Raw genomic sequence first — 15,511 nt, 5'->3', positions numbered from 1 at the left:
ATAGATATTTCAGATTGTCAAAGTGAACACAGCGAAGACCCAGTTCAAGAAAGTCAAGTCCAAATTTACGTAAGGAAAAAGCACCTGGGTCAAGAAAGTTAATTTCCATGTCAAGACACAATTTTCAGGCCAAGGTCAACTGTAACTCATAATGGCAGTTCTCGTCTGCTCTCTGTCTGAAGAGTGAGTGAACTTGCTAACTCTGCAGAGTAAAGCAAAGACTGCCTTCAGATACTTAATTTGCATGTAAATGCACATGCTCTAATTATAAGGGGAACTTGTCCCTGCTTGCCTTCTACTTTAGTGGTGTAAGTGCAACAAGATGCTAAAATCATAGTCGGACAGATGATGGCTGTGGTGCGACCCGAGATCTATGTCAGAAAGACAAGAATACAGTTTCCTCATTTCTAAATGTGAATCTTCAAGTTGACTTTAAAGGTTGATCCACAGAAATGACATCATTCACTGTTTCTCAAGTTGGAAACCGTAGCATTTTAACCTCATTTTATCCAGGCTGAAATACAACTTTCAGAGCATTAAATATCCAGTATGACTACCTTGCAAACTTTTCAAAACACTCATTCCACCATTGATTTATTCAGCATTTACACTGCATAATGAGCCTTTTATTATAGCCTAAAGAACAGATCAAAAATGAATGCATCACAGCAGTGCTTATTTTCAGAGCAGTGCTGTCATGTTGACCCAGCACTTTACTCAGCACCACGGTCATGTCTTCTTTTTGTGTTTTTTTACTTAATACTTAAAAAAAAATGTTATTCTAACCAGACATTTTGTTAAGTAGATGCTTTTAACTGTTTTTAAAACATATATATAATCAGCCAATCACATGGCAGCAACTCTGTACATTGAAGGGGAAGAAAGGTGATTTAAGTGACTTTGAACACTGTTGGTCCCAGACAGACTGCTCTGAGTATTTGAGTATTTCAGAAACTACTGACATACTGAGATTTTCCCATGCTACCACTTCTAGAGTTTACAGAGAACAGTCTGAACAGGAGAAAATGCCCAGTGACTGCAGGACTTCAGGCTAAAATACCTTGATGATGTTAGAGGTCAGGAGAATGGTCAAACTGCTTTATGCTGATAGGAAGGCAACAGTAAGACAAATAAACCCTGGTTACAAACAAGTTATGCAGAAAACCATCTGTGCATGCACAACACCTCAAATCTTGAAGCAGACGAACTACAGTGTTGGGTGCCACGCCTGTCGGGTAAGAATAGGATACTGAGGCTACAATTTGCAAAAGCTGACCAGATTTGGACAACAAAAGATTGGAAACATTTTGCCTGGTCTGATGAGCCTCATGTTCTGCTGCCACATTTGGATTGTGAAGTCAAAAATTGTCATAAATAACATAAAACTGTGGCTCCATCCTGCCCTCTATTAACAGTTCTGGCTGGAGGCGATACTTAGTTGGTAACCCAAGTACCAGATGAGCATTGTTTAAAGATGACAGTATACCTGAGTATTGTTTTTGACCATGTGCATCCTTTTATGATCAGAGTGTGCCCATCACCTGATGGCTGCATCCAGCATGATAATGTGCCATGTAACAAAGTTCAAACCTAATAAAAAACATTTGGGACTGGTGGAACAGCAGATTCACATCACGGATATGGAGCTGAAAAACCTGCAGCAACTGTGGGATACGATCATGTCAATATGAAGTGCTATGCTAAAAAAGGGCAAGTCCCAAGTCTGGAAAAGGACAGAGTTAAGAGAGATAAATGAAATGCCACTTCAAGATAATCTAATGTTAGAAGTCAAGAAGGTTAAGGTCACAAGTAAAGACTCCAGTCTGAAACACCGGCTTTAAAGTCACGGCACGAAAAACAGTCCGAAGACAGGCAAGTCTTAAATTAAGACAAGTCTGCAAATCTGCAACTGCACTAATCACAGTGAGGCTTTAAGTCCAGAAAATGAAATCCCCATTACAGACAGCCTTGTAGATAAAAGTACAACTACTTACACGGTGGTGATATTTCTGTCATGACTATTCTGTAAACAGCAAAGCTACTAACAAGTCAGACACATTGAAGGTTCAACCCATATTGTTCAATCACCCAAAATGTGCAAGCAATGGAAAGACAGAACAAAAAACCCTGAAAGGAAGAGTGAAGGCGTGTGAGAAGACTCGCAAAGCAGCGTTTATTTTCACTGCACACCCCGGTGTCTGCGAGTGTCCACGCCACGGTTTGTCTGTCTCGATCTCGCTCTCTCAATCTCTTGCTCCATGTTGAGACAGTAAACACAGATGCTTCAGAGTCCCTGCACAAGCAAACGCAGAACTGTGCTTACACACACACACACAAAACAAAGAGACAGAGAGCTCGAGACAGACAATGCAAACCCACGATCCCCTGAGAAATCTGACAATAAGAGTGATATTAGTGTGCAATGCTGTGCGTGTTGGGGGTTTTTTTGGTTTTGGTTGGTGTGTGCACAGACTTTGCAAGTTAGTAATTAAATGCAAAGCAGTTACAAAGGAGTGAATACAGTTAAAACCTTTGGGACTTGAGTGCAAAGATAAAACTTTTCAGAGGAAAAACATAAGCAGACAGAAAGATAGATTGAAATGTCACGTCAACACTTGAAGACGAGCTTATTTCAGAAAGTAACAAAGTTCTCTTGTCTTGATGAAGACCTCGGAGGCACCGACATTTTGCCTTGAGCTTTCCATCAATCAAAGCTGTGCTATTACTGCAGAACACCGCCGAGATCTTGGGGCTATCACCAATATTGCATCATATTACATTTTTTGTCTGAGCCACCCAACCAAGGCAGCAGTGTCACAAATCCAAACAGCTACTCTGTAAAAGAAAAAATAAATAAATATTAGATGTATATATGTGTGTGTGTTTGTGTGTGCGTGTGTGGCTCTATTTCCTAGCAAATGGGGCCAATTCTGTGGCTTTTGGCATTCAATTACACAAAATAACGCTGAAAAAGAGGGAGTGCATTGTTCATTGGGTCCATTTCATATAAAAAAGAGCCCCAAAGCTCTTCTTAAAATCTCCTTCTTTTACAGTGATATCCACATTTATAGTGCACTAATGGTTTGTGGGGGTCAAATCAGAGAAACTCTTAAAACGGTTTTGCTTTCTTCTTTTTTTTCCTTCTTCTTTTTTTTCTTTTCATGCTTATAAGTTCACAAATGCTAAATGTAGTAATTGTTCTCGGTTGATTTTGTGTAAGCATGTTGTGTTTAATTTAAAAGCAAAAATAAAATTATATAAAAAACGGTTTTGCTGTCACAGTGATCAGACCAAAGAGTGCTCATCTCTTGTTTGTGTTCATGCACACTAGAAATGGACTGCCAGGTTTTTTAAGAAGTCTCAAATGATTTGCTTCCTGTGCTTCTTTCAGTTTGTTGTGTTCTCTTTTCTCACATTATCGACATGTGGCGATAAAAGCTCTGAAAACACCCGACAAGTCTGTCACCTTGACAAAACAGCATATTTAGGGGGCACACTTAATGACTGACCCAAAGTAAAAAGACTTTCTATGACAGAAAACTGTCTTTAACCTGTTTCTGAAACTTAACTATATAGTCACTGACTTCTCGATCTCTATAAATAGACATTTGCATATGAATGTGCAGAATCTGTAGGCAGCAGGCAAAATCCTGGTACTGCAAGCTTTCTGGTACTCTTTATACTCCAGCTAGTATTGACCAAACATGTTTGAGCATAGACCAAAATATGAAGTCACGGGCCATAATGCAACCGCAAAAAAACCCTTGGCTTGATATCAGAGTAGATTTTGAAGAATGTATTTGCATTGTTACAGTCAGGCTGTAAACAATGACCGGCACACAAACAGGAAGTCTTGACCTGGATGCTTTGATGATGTTAGACATCAGATATCTGAATATGTGATGGTTATACAGGAAGACTCATTGCTTCTGGTGACAGCACCCAGTGGTAAGTCATCAGATGATAACCAATGGGTTACCAGATTGCTCGCTTCACTTCTATGGTAACCAGTTGTTTCATTCTGTGTATGCATGAATCTGGAGAAGTTAAAACCAACAAAAATAACTAAAAAAAAATACATTTAAAAACAGAACATTAGATTTTTTCAGTAAGTTACCTCTATCTATCAGTCAGTAAGCAGCTGACCTTGGTTTTAGTCAAATAAAATCTCTGGTACAATGAACTTTAAGCATATACAAACAGTTCAAATGGGAGGAACATAAAAGGTGAATAACTGCATAAATCGTTACTGGTTTATTCCCAATGGCAGGAAGCCTCACCTAGAGTCCATGGTAGCAATTTAACTTGAATAATATCTTATCCAGTCATGTTTTTAACAGATAAACATGTTTAATGTGCATGCATATGCATATTCATTGGGTCCCTTTGTCTATGTATGTATGTGCCTGTCTTCCAGCCTCTTTTGGTCCACAGAGTTTGTTTAGGCTACTGCCAGCAAGAAACAGCATGAATAAACTATACAGGCTCCTGCACAGACCCAAACTGAGTCACAGAGTGTGGAGACCACTGCAGTCACTCTCGATCGCTTTTTCCTTCCAAACACTAAAACTGAAGCGGTGATATTTTCCATGACAGCAAACAGTGGTAATTAGTTTTTCCTTTTGCAAGTAATTTTGCCTGAGCTATTATTCCAGTAATATAGATTAAACCACAATTTCACACAATACTGTGTCATTAGGAATTTGTCAAGTGGGAGGAAATCTTTGGATCCTAATTTGGTCTTCATTTTTGGAGCTTCGTTGTGCTATTTTTTGCACACAACTTCCCAGAGATCGACCATCAGTTAAACAGTGTAATTAGTAAAATGTCAGAGGGCGAAACTTTACTTCAAAAGAAGAAGAAGAGTTTAATTGCAAGACCTGGTACCTCTATTTTGTGTTTCATCAAACAAGCTATTAAGTGGTTGTTTTGCAGTGGTGTTGCTGCAGTAGTGTTTTCTATTATTGGTTTTGGGGTCCAATATGTTTTTCTGGTTTATCAGCAAATAAAATGTCAAAAACAACCAATGTATCAATAAGGAAATATTACCAGTTTGGTACTTGCTTATAACAAAAATATAAGCATGAGCACTTAATATTTTGATTTAGGTAATAAAAATAAAAAAATAGTGCTTTGGGTATGCATATTTTAGAGGACAGTGACGTATGTTTTTTCTCTTTTAGGCTACTTTTCTCTTGTATTGTATCCTGAACACTGAAACATCCATCACCAAGCTTCTAATATGAAGTGTTTTTAATGTTTGAACCTGTTTGAATAACATCGTTCAGGTGTCACTAAATGTAATTTGGGAGTTTGTAGAAACATTAGTGGATCTCCTGTTTGTTGCCCATAGCTGGCTGTGAATCAGATTATTGCCTGTGATTTTAATACATACCTGCAGCATTACACAGCATCCATAAAAAAGAGTGATATGTGCATTTGCAATAAAATCTTTTACGCCGGATGGATCAGAATCTGAAGGTAAATAATCCTGTGTTCTCTACGTTTTAAACATGTCAGCTGTTAAACAGACTCCAGATTTATTTGGCGGGAACGTTTGTAATAAAGCAGACACACTCTGGATGAATCCTATGTTCCATGTGAGCTGTCAGTATTCATCTTGAGAATAGCCGCAGGACCCGCACAGTCCCGTCAACGGCTGACTGTTAGCACTGTGGCCTCTCAGTAATGGCTCATTGGTCGTGGGTCCAAATCTAGGCTGGGGCCTTTCTGTATGGAGTTCAGCTTCCTCCCAAAGACATGCATGAGGGTTAGGTTAGCTGGAGTCTAAATGGTTGTCTGCCAATATGAGCCCTGCAGCATACGGCGCCTTTGCAGTAGAATAAAGTTACCAGACACCAAAGTGCAGCAAATGCTCTTGCTCAGTATTTGGGTATAGCTTGAATAACCATAATGTTAGATTAATTGCGATGCAGATTTGCATAACGATCATTTATTTATATGTTTTGGATGGCTATAAAATGCCCTAAAATGATATGTCACCTACTTGTGAGAATTCATTTTGTCAGACACTCGAAGAGCTAGAACTGAATCCCCAAAGAATCAAAGAGGCCTGTACTCATTGTCTTGATGCATAATGTATTTAATAAGTCTTAATCAGAGCAGCGCGCATTATTTATGCAAACCTCAAGCATCTGAAGCAACCAGCTTGCCAGGCATAATAAATAGAAGTTGTGTAAACTGTTGGAAGTTCCTTGAAGTCAGTAAGCACACAGTTGTCCTTGTAATCTTCAGCCCATCAGAAAACAGAGATGGGCTGTTAGAGGCGGTGCTTGGGCTTTGGGTGCTAACAGAAGCAATAATTACTGCAGGATTACTTTAGAGGGTGATTACACTACATATCAGGTCACCATCATTCCAGCCCTGCACACATCCTTCACACCCCTTTCTTTATAGCTCTCCAAGTTCTACTTGGCTTGTGTAATTGCCTCTGTCTCAAGCCTATGACTTTAAACGGATTGAGTTTGTTTATCCCCAGCTAAACTCAGAACCCCGGATAATCTGTGCAAGAAAAAAAGAAGAAGATAATATCTCACGTCTGCTCAACGCTTCACTTATCCAAACAAGCTCCGTTTGTCTCCCTGAGCAATAACACGTTGCTGGCCTAGATAAATATGACCCACGTCCCACAGTAACACAAGGAGGGCTGGGAAAAACACACACGCAGTCCCACTCTTATACCCGTATGCCCATTCAGCGCATGTATAAGCACAAAGGCACACATTTCACAGCAGACAATGAGCACCGTGTGAGTGTGATACCGAGTCTCCCTCGCAGATGCACACTGGCAGCACATGTTCTCCAAGGTCTGACACATTAAGGCAAAAGTCCTTTAATGGTAGTAATGGGGACAAAGAGAAGATTATTGCTTAAGCAAAAAAAAACAAAACAATGAGCACCAGCTCTCAGTTGTGGTGTTTTAGTGAAGCAGCAGGCGGGCACATTCCAGGACAGCTGCCAGAGACAACGGAGCACCGGAGAGCAAGGAGAGAGAACAGCCGTACAGGGAAACACAACCGTGTTCGTTTGGCTTCTCTTTCCATGCGCAATAACAATCATGACTTTGCAGAACTAGCAGCATAATTAACTTGGGGAAAATAAAGTTTCAGGCATTGTTGTGCATACCTCATTTTAAGTATTATTATGTAAACCTCAATGATAAAGAGAAAGAAGCCTGGCTTGATGGATTTAGGTCATTTAGATAAAAAGCCAGACTCACTGTCATGCTGCATCTTCTCTTATCGACCCGCTATTATAAAATAGGACACAAAGGACGGCGTATTTAATGAATGAAATCATCTTAAAAACTTGTTTCTGTTACCAAGTGAATCCAAAGTAAAGTTTGCAATTGCGTGTCTGTTTTTCTACCCCCACATCAACTTTTCCAAACCAAGTAGTCTTTAAACACTTGACAGGGTTTTGACAAGAGCTTATCTCATCGGGCCTTAATCATTTCCCACATTTTTGGGAAAAGTGGAAATCACAACTGTCAATTAAAGAACAAAGAGAATCTGATGGATTCTACCAATATGTATCAAACAGATTGCAAAGGCAGATTGTCAACTTTAATTCAGTTCAAGCTCAGCCCACACCGTTCCAGTTTCTGCTCTCTGCCTACCCCTTGGTCTCAGCCTCACTCCAGACTCTGCTGGGACTCTGAGGTTGAGACAGGGAAGTGTTTTTTTAATGTGCAAGGAGCAGAAATCACACAGAAGTTTGAACTGTGTAAAGCAAAAAGCTAGTTAGCTGAACTGCATGACTGCCCAACTGACTTTCGGTGAATTGGATGTCACCGAATGTCCTTCATCTGAATTCAGACAAAACCAAGGTCCTGTTGGGAGCGACCAAACAATGTGGGGTGTTTCTGGAATCTTTGTTTCCCTACAAGCTGGTTTGTGAGCTCCTAAGCTTGAATTAAGAAAGAAAAATCCACATTTATAAAGTTTACTTTTTCTGCCTTAAGAGGTTTTCACAAAACTTTCATCCTCAAGAACTCAATTTTTCAGACCAGCACACAGCTAGTTTCAACAGTTGGTGTTTTTCTCTTTCGTGTTCAATGTTTTTAATGGATGATTTTTTGGGGGTGTGTGTTGTTGTTTATCCTCTGGCTGCTGTTTGTCATTTATCATTTGCAAAGAATGTTCATTAAAAATGTTCTTGTTAGAGAAGTTGGAGAACAAACCTGGAGGCAACTCTGCTTCAGGAGGCAAAGATGGGCATGTGAGACTTTACACTACATAGAATTACCAGAGCAAAAGCAGCCCAGTAAATGAACCAATGAACCGATAAACAAATATATTAAGTATCAGTTCAATCTCTCTCTCCTTTTAGTCTCTGCGGGGCAGAACAAATGACTGTGAATGAACAATTCACCTGAAGAATGTTGGAAAAAACTGACATTTCAGCAAAGCCTGAATATTTTGATGCGTTTGTTTAAAAAAGATGCTTTAAAAGAAAATGAATGTCACAACATGGATTTATTTAAAAGTACATTTAAAGATCGTCTATAAAAAATATACAAAGAGGATTTTTCCCTGTATTAAATTTGTCATGTCCAAGACAAATGGAATAATGTTCTGTGTTTGGGACCGACCACATTGTGCAGTGTGCAACCAAGAACCCAGGTTGCATGTGGGGGATGAACTGATAAGTGAAATTTTTATGTCTAGGTTTAATTGTTTTTATTTTTTAGCACCCTGAAGCGCATCTGCATCTGTATAAGAAATAAAGGGCTTTTTTTTTCTTCTCTTGAATCCTTTTGTCAGTGGTTCTAACTTGTGGGGCCAGCCCCACTGATGGGGTTCAGAAACACTGCAAATTGAGGCTTGGACAAACAGGTGGAAAATATAAAGTGAAGGTAAGGTGAGGGATTTTTTTTTTCTTAGAAAATAAACAGGCAAGGATTTCCTGATCCTTATTCAAGTAAAGTTCAACTTGAATCCTTCTTTTGTTGTTTGATGTGAACTTATTTTGGGTGTTGAAGTGGGGCAAGCCGGAAAAAGTGAGCGTCTTTAAATGAAGAATGTGAACTAAGGGGCTGCACCAAGATGCTAACCCCAACTCGTCGCTGCAGATGGCCGCCCCTCCCTGAGCCTGGTTCTGCCAAAGGTTTCTTCCTTTTAAAAGGGAGTTTTTCCTTCCCACTGTCGCCAAAGTGCTTGCTCATTGGGGGTCATATGATTGCTTTACAATATAAAGCACCTTGAGGCGATTGTTGTTGTGATTTGGCACTGTATAAATAAAATTGAATTGAATTATATCCCAATTCATAAGAATTATTTTGGATTGTGATTCATGCAAAGCTACTGAGATAGCAGACAGCACGGAACAAGTGAAGGTAAACTGTGTTAAGTCATAGCACTTGCCTGAAACTTATTGTTTTAATTTTACTTGTGAAGGTCTTTAGTTTTACTAACTTTCGAGGCTCTTTCAGCCTGTTAAGCTGCATAAATAACAGTTAAAGGCTGTAGTAGTCTAATTACATACATGAGCTAGTTTGTCAGCTTGTGCCTAAAAAACAGAAAACTCTCTGATGATTAGGCCTGATGGGCAGATGGAGGCGGTGGTGGTGGGGTGGTCAGGAGTCACAATATTCTAATGGTTTGATTTTGTAGTGTGAAACCAGCAGCAGGAATAAGCATCGCACCACCCACATACTTGTTTTCATTTCAGTCACCGTCTGATACCAGCTCAAAAAAAGAGCCACTTTTAAAAACATTGCTCTCCTTGTGGTCAAACTCTCCTCGGGCTGCCTTTAATTAGTGTGTTTTGAAGTAAATAAGACAAATGCCGAAAAAAAAGAGAGAGAAGTCATTCCGCATAGTGTGGTCCATGGAGGTCCAGCAAACACAGATATTCCTAGCATGATTGAAATGGAAGCTTGTGGTTTAGGACAAAGAGACTGATAAATAACTGACACTCACTGGCTAAAACAAGTGGTTAAACCTTCTCAGTCCTCTCTTTAAACCCATGGTTACATGAAAGTGGCCTCTCGCTCATGTTTGGTAAGAGTCTGGTTAGGATCAGTGTGTGGAAACACAGCTACAGATGTGTGTTCCTGTTTACACTGAGCAGGAGGTAATTGAGGAAGTCTGGCCCTCTCTTCAGGAGCTCTCTGCCGCTCAGTGGGAGTTGTGTTACTACTGAACCAAACATTTCACATCTCGCTCTCTTAACTCTCCCTGTTTATCTCTTTTCTCTCCGTCCCTACATGCCTCTTTCTCTCCTCCTCTGCCTTCTCCTTCTTCCGCTGAAAGAAATATCTGCTATTTAGCGGCGAATGATGCCATGTCTGCCTCACCCTGAAGAGCTGCACCAAAGAGGCAGCGAGAATCTCTTTCTTTTTTCCACCACAACAGCTTTCTAGCTTCATCCAGGGAAGCTGTGTTGCATCTGTCAGCAATACCTCCTTTAACCTCCATATCAGAAGACAGCAGCTAAGTCGACTCCCATGTGCATTAAAGCATACAAATGAGTTCATGTTTTGGGAAGTTTCCCAAGGAGCAAAGAACACATTCGGTATGCAGCGATCCCACCTCCTTCCTCCTTCTCTCTACACCTGCTTAGCCTTACCTGGAACTGGCCGGTGTAGTCGTCATCTGTGGTGCCCTCTCTGCCCTCTTTCAGTGCGATGAGAGTGAAGCCTCTGAAATAAGCAGGGCTGGTTGCCAGGAGGACCACTGTAAAAGATGTGTGCATTGAAACCCAACAATAACACAAAAGAGGCGTTTACATTGTTACATCAGGGTCTTGCTGTTACAGAGGGTCACCCAGGGAAACATACGAAAGCAGCACTCCTTTGAGTATTGGACTGATGTGGGAGAGTGAGGGATATAAATAGTAGTTTAGCATCTCACAGCAGAATAAAAAAAGACTATAAATCTTTTTGGAGTTTTGTGTGGGGAACAGGCCAGGAACAGGAGCCAGATAATGAGATGTGGGTGAAATTTTATTTGGCTCAGCCTTACCTTGACTTTCATACTATTTGTCTTAAATTTGCTCCTGGCACTGAGAAGTGTCAATGTTATCAGCTTTATCTGTTTGTTTTTTTTAGTCAACTTATTTCCTACTTAAGCGCCATGAAGGCTGGGGGATATTTCTTCTTTGGTGGTGTCCTTCATAGGACCCTGATAGCTGATTAAAATTTAGACATGGATTGCTGAAATGTGGTGTCACAGCCAAAAACACTGCATGATCAGGGAGATTTTAAAACAAGGTGACCTTTTTTTTATTTTTACAATCCATGTTTTTAATGCCTGCAGCAAAACTGCAGCACATCAGGTCACATCCAACACCCTTCCACTGGACTCATTTCAATTTTTAGAAGAAAAAAAAAAAAGCTTTGGACTTAAAACATGCAAGTGAATTGTGATTACAATTGATTAGTGATTCTTCTAAACTCATCAACAATCTCTGTGCCACAGGCCAAAGAGGCCTTTTTTTTTTAAACGTGCTCAATCAAATTCATCTAATAGGAGGAGTTTAAATTTGTAGGGGTCAGCATAATTGGAGCCAGATCTGTGTGAGTCTCCGTGTGGACACTTGTATGTTAGTATGTGTTTGCGTCCATTTCCTGGCAACGAGAGAAGAGGAAGTGAATATAGGTCAGACATTATAACTCTAAGTATCCTTATCAAACCAGTACTCTCCCAGAAGGGGCCAGAGGAAGCAGACTGGGTTTGGAAAATTGCGTCCTTCAGGCTACAATTTTCTAATAAAATGTGATTGCTGTGGTTATTACCTTGATGCCAGTGAGAACATGTGATTACACATAGTTCTGGTTTTGGAAGTAAAACACAGCAGAAATGCGAAGTACACGTGCCTCTTTTTCAACTTGACAAACAATCCACTTGCTAAATTTTCTGAGGTTTGCGCGCTAATTGCGCAAAAGTGTCAAAACAAGCCAAGTCTACCTCTGTAAGTGCTGCCAGGCCAGTAGGTATCCGGGTCTCCCTCCACTCTGAGCCTGAACTCATGGTGCCCATCCCTCCGGGTCCCCTGGGTCTGCGCCCGGAGGATCCGCCCGCAGTACCCGTCCGACCGACCTCCGGAGGGCTCTTCCACAAACGCGATGGCGTTGCACACAAAACTCGAGACGAAATAGTACTGCAAAAGCAGCAGATGCAAATACATCCCCATCTCGGAACTGCAGCCCGGAGATGGAGCGTACGCTGGCAGTTCAATCAAAAAAATACACAACCCAGTAGGGGAAAGGCGAAACAGCGGACAGAAGAACAGTTCCTGCACCCTCCCCCGGGAACTCCCACTGAACTACGGCAGCGTCACAGTCAGTGGTAAAGGTGAAGAGAAGCAGACGGAGACGAGTCCATCCTGAAGTGAGGAGAGCGCGCGTCTGGGGCGCACCACGGTAAAGCGGTCCTGAGAGGGGAGAGTGGATGAAGAGCTGCTGCCGCTGCTGCTGTTCCTAAATCAGTCAGTGGTGTTGATAGAGAGACTGAAAGCAGACTTGAAGGACTTGAGAGAAAGTCCAAACGGGAGCTTAATGAGGACCGTTTACCTCCCACCCTCCTTCCTCACTTCGCCTGAAACACGCACTGTAACAATCAGAGTCTGTGTGGCTCTCGTGGGGGAAATTAGAAATGTTTTGCCTGGTGGTCTAATGTAAAAACAGGTTTTAAACACTGTTAAAGTCTAGTTACTTACAAAGTGAAGCAGGAACAGACCTGTGAGTCTTTTTCCTCAAATGCTATGCCCATTTTTTCCACATAGGCCCAATGTGAGCGATATCATTTGCTTCTTTCGTGTACTTTGTGTATTTGTCCATTTGGCTGTAGTTTAATATGAATGAAGGTGTGACACATAAACATAACATTAAGTCTCTGAAGCTTGACCATCAGACAACAATTGTCTGTAGATTTTGCGATCTACTGTACAATATAAAGCGCCTTGAGGCGACTTCTGTTGTGATTTGGCGCTATATAAATAAAATTGAATTGAACAATGAACCGTAAAAATGCGTAAGTGATCATTAAATTGCGTCATTCTCATCATAATTTATTTTACTGTTTTATTCCAGCATTTTCCCTCACACATCTAGTTCGTGTAAAGCACCAATTCATCTCCCCTCGCATCTGCAAACACACTAACCACAACCGCTTTCTAATTATTCATGGAAGCCTGGCAGTTAAACTGGGAGGCAGCTTGTTCCGTCCAGCAGGTGACGCCAAAGTATCTTTGCGCCTTAAGTTACTTGGTAAACTTGTCACTCTTCTCATCACTGCACTCTTTTACTCTTCCATCTCGTCAAGTTTTATTATAGTATGGAGAAAAGTATGAGGGATTATGGAAATGCGGCGGGGTGTGGGGTGTGGGGTTTAGGGCTCATATTAAATATGTAGTTTGGACTCAGCTGAAGCAATAAGTTTAAGTTAGATGATATTTTGATCCATTTCCCTTTTTTTAATTTATCTTGTTCCTTTATGACATTCTACAGCCCCCATTTTATTCTGTCTGACTTATAAAGCAACTCTGAGAATCTTTAATTTCTGCTTTTATTTAAGAAGCAACCGATATCATCAATGACAACTTTTTGGTAGAACAAATGTACGCGTGGGTGTGTGTTTAAATAATAAATGACACACAGAATTGAGCTGGACAAAATAAACTTGTACTGAACTTGCATGTTATTATAATTGACATTTTGTATCTACATGCCAAATATGTGTGCATGTGTTTATACCTAGGGAGTATTACCTAACTCAGAGTAGAGCTGGAGATAGTTAAATTAAACGGTATTGCCTGTGATGGAGCCCATCTGGAGGTACTCTGCTTTCTAAGCTATCTGACGGATGTCTGACGTCTGTAGCAAAAGCTTTGACCAAGATGTGGAGTCCGAACAAATCATCAGCCATTCAGAATGAAAACAGCCTGCTTGTAGGCTAGCCAGAAACATTCCTGCACTGAAACAAAGCTTTTTAGGAGAGATTATTTTTGTAAAATGTCCTAGTCCAGTCCTCTGGAACATGTTTTTTCTTAATACTGTAGAATAGCAAGAAGCAGTTTAATCTCATTAAGCTTTTACATTAAATGTGGTTATGCATTTAATTTTTACCAGTGAAGTCAGAAGAATTCAGCAGAGTAGTAGTATGAAATGAGTTCCTTTGTCTCCTGACTATAAGTTGATAGGAGAGTGTAAAATATTTCCTTTGTGTAAAAAGTCCTGCAGCCACTGCATCTGTCTTGTCTAGTCAATCTGCCTGCCTAAATAAGACTTGCATGAAGGTAATAAGGTTCTAATGCAGGAAGTATAGGCCAAAAGGGTGTATTAAATATGAAAATTGCACTGATCTTAGAGTGTGGAAGTCATTTCCTCTAATGGACCATAAAGATTCTAAAAAAGCTCTTGATATCGTGCTCAAGTGTGTATTAGAATTTCTAATCATTTTACAAAGTCCTTTTTTTCTGCACATAGAAAGCTTTTGCTTTATTTAATTCAATTCATTTCAATTTTATTTATATAGCACCAAATCACAACAGTTGCCTCAAGGCGCTTTATATTGTAAGGTAAAGGCCCTACAATAATACAAAAAAACAGAGAAAACCCCCCAAATCATTTGACCCCCCTGTGACCAAATGGTTTGGCGACAGTGGGAAGGAAAAACTCCCTTTAAACAGGAAGAAACCTCCAGCAGAACCACCCTCAGGGAGGGGCAGACATCTGCCAACACCGGTCAGGGGTAAGAGGATGAAAACAGGACAAAGACATGCTCTGGAAGAGAAACAAAGATTAATAATAGCAAATAATTAAATGCAGAGATGTGCTTTATTTAGGCTCTTGTTTCTGATAAAGATGAATTAAATGTATTGAATTATATACGAAAAGTGCTTGTTGATGAGAGAACATATTTGTCATTTTGTCTAGTATTTCCAAAAATGGTGAAGGAGACATTTTTCAGTATAAGTGGCACCACTACATAAATGTTTAGTGAGCCATAAATTTCTGGTTGAACAATAAAGACCACGAGGGACACATTCTGCAGTTTAATCACTTGTGTAACAAGACAACTGATCTAAGTCTAATTCAGTTTCCATTCTAACTCTTCAGTGAGTCCAGTGTAAAGGTTAATAGTGTGGACAGCCACACAGTTACAGCTTAAAATCTCAGTAATACTCCATTACTTGAGTAATGGTTACCATCCTATTTGGGGTAGCTGAGCTTCATGAGAAAAGGCAGGTAATTCACCATTTAGACAGCTGGTAGTTCAATTCCTGGCTGCTCCATTCTGCAGGCTGAAATATCCTTGGACAAGAAACTGAACCTCAAATTGCAATTGATGCATTGACTGGACTGAGATTATTAGATAAAAAGCATTTAGATATAGAAAAAAGAACATATGTGGATAAAGTACTAAATAAGAATCAGTCCATTAACCATTTGGAGTTAAAGGAATGTTTTCAATTCTTTGCATTATGTTAAAACAGGAGTGTGAAGACTGCACCTAGCCATGCAGTCTGCTTTTACGAACAATCA

General features: G+C 40.2%; 1 protein-coding gene across 1 annotated transcript in view; it reads right to left on the bottom strand.

Moving 5' to 3' along the window:
- The window catches only part of spon1b (spondin 1b), a 107,584-nt gene extending 95,089 nt beyond the window's left edge, over window positions 1-12,495 (bottom strand). Inside the window, exons 1-2 of the mRNA XM_031738308.2 lie at window positions 11,934-12,495; window positions 10,594-10,700 (exon numbers count right to left, since the gene is read on the bottom strand). Coding sequence (XP_031594168.1) covers window positions 10,594-10,700; window positions 11,934-12,159 — 333 coding nt within the window. The 5' untranslated portion in view covers window positions 12,160-12,495. The remainder of the gene's footprint in view (window positions 1-10,593; window positions 10,701-11,933) is intronic.
- Window positions 12,496-15,511: the final 3,016 nt, after the last annotated feature.

This window comes from Oreochromis aureus, linkage group 7 (assembly GCF_013358895.1).
Source record: "Oreochromis aureus strain Israel breed Guangdong linkage group 7, ZZ_aureus, whole genome shotgun sequence".
In the NCBI taxonomy this organism is placed as follows: Eukaryota; Metazoa; Chordata; class Actinopteri; order Cichliformes; family Cichlidae; genus Oreochromis; species Oreochromis aureus.
This window is presented reverse-complemented; position numbering and strand designations above follow the sequence as displayed.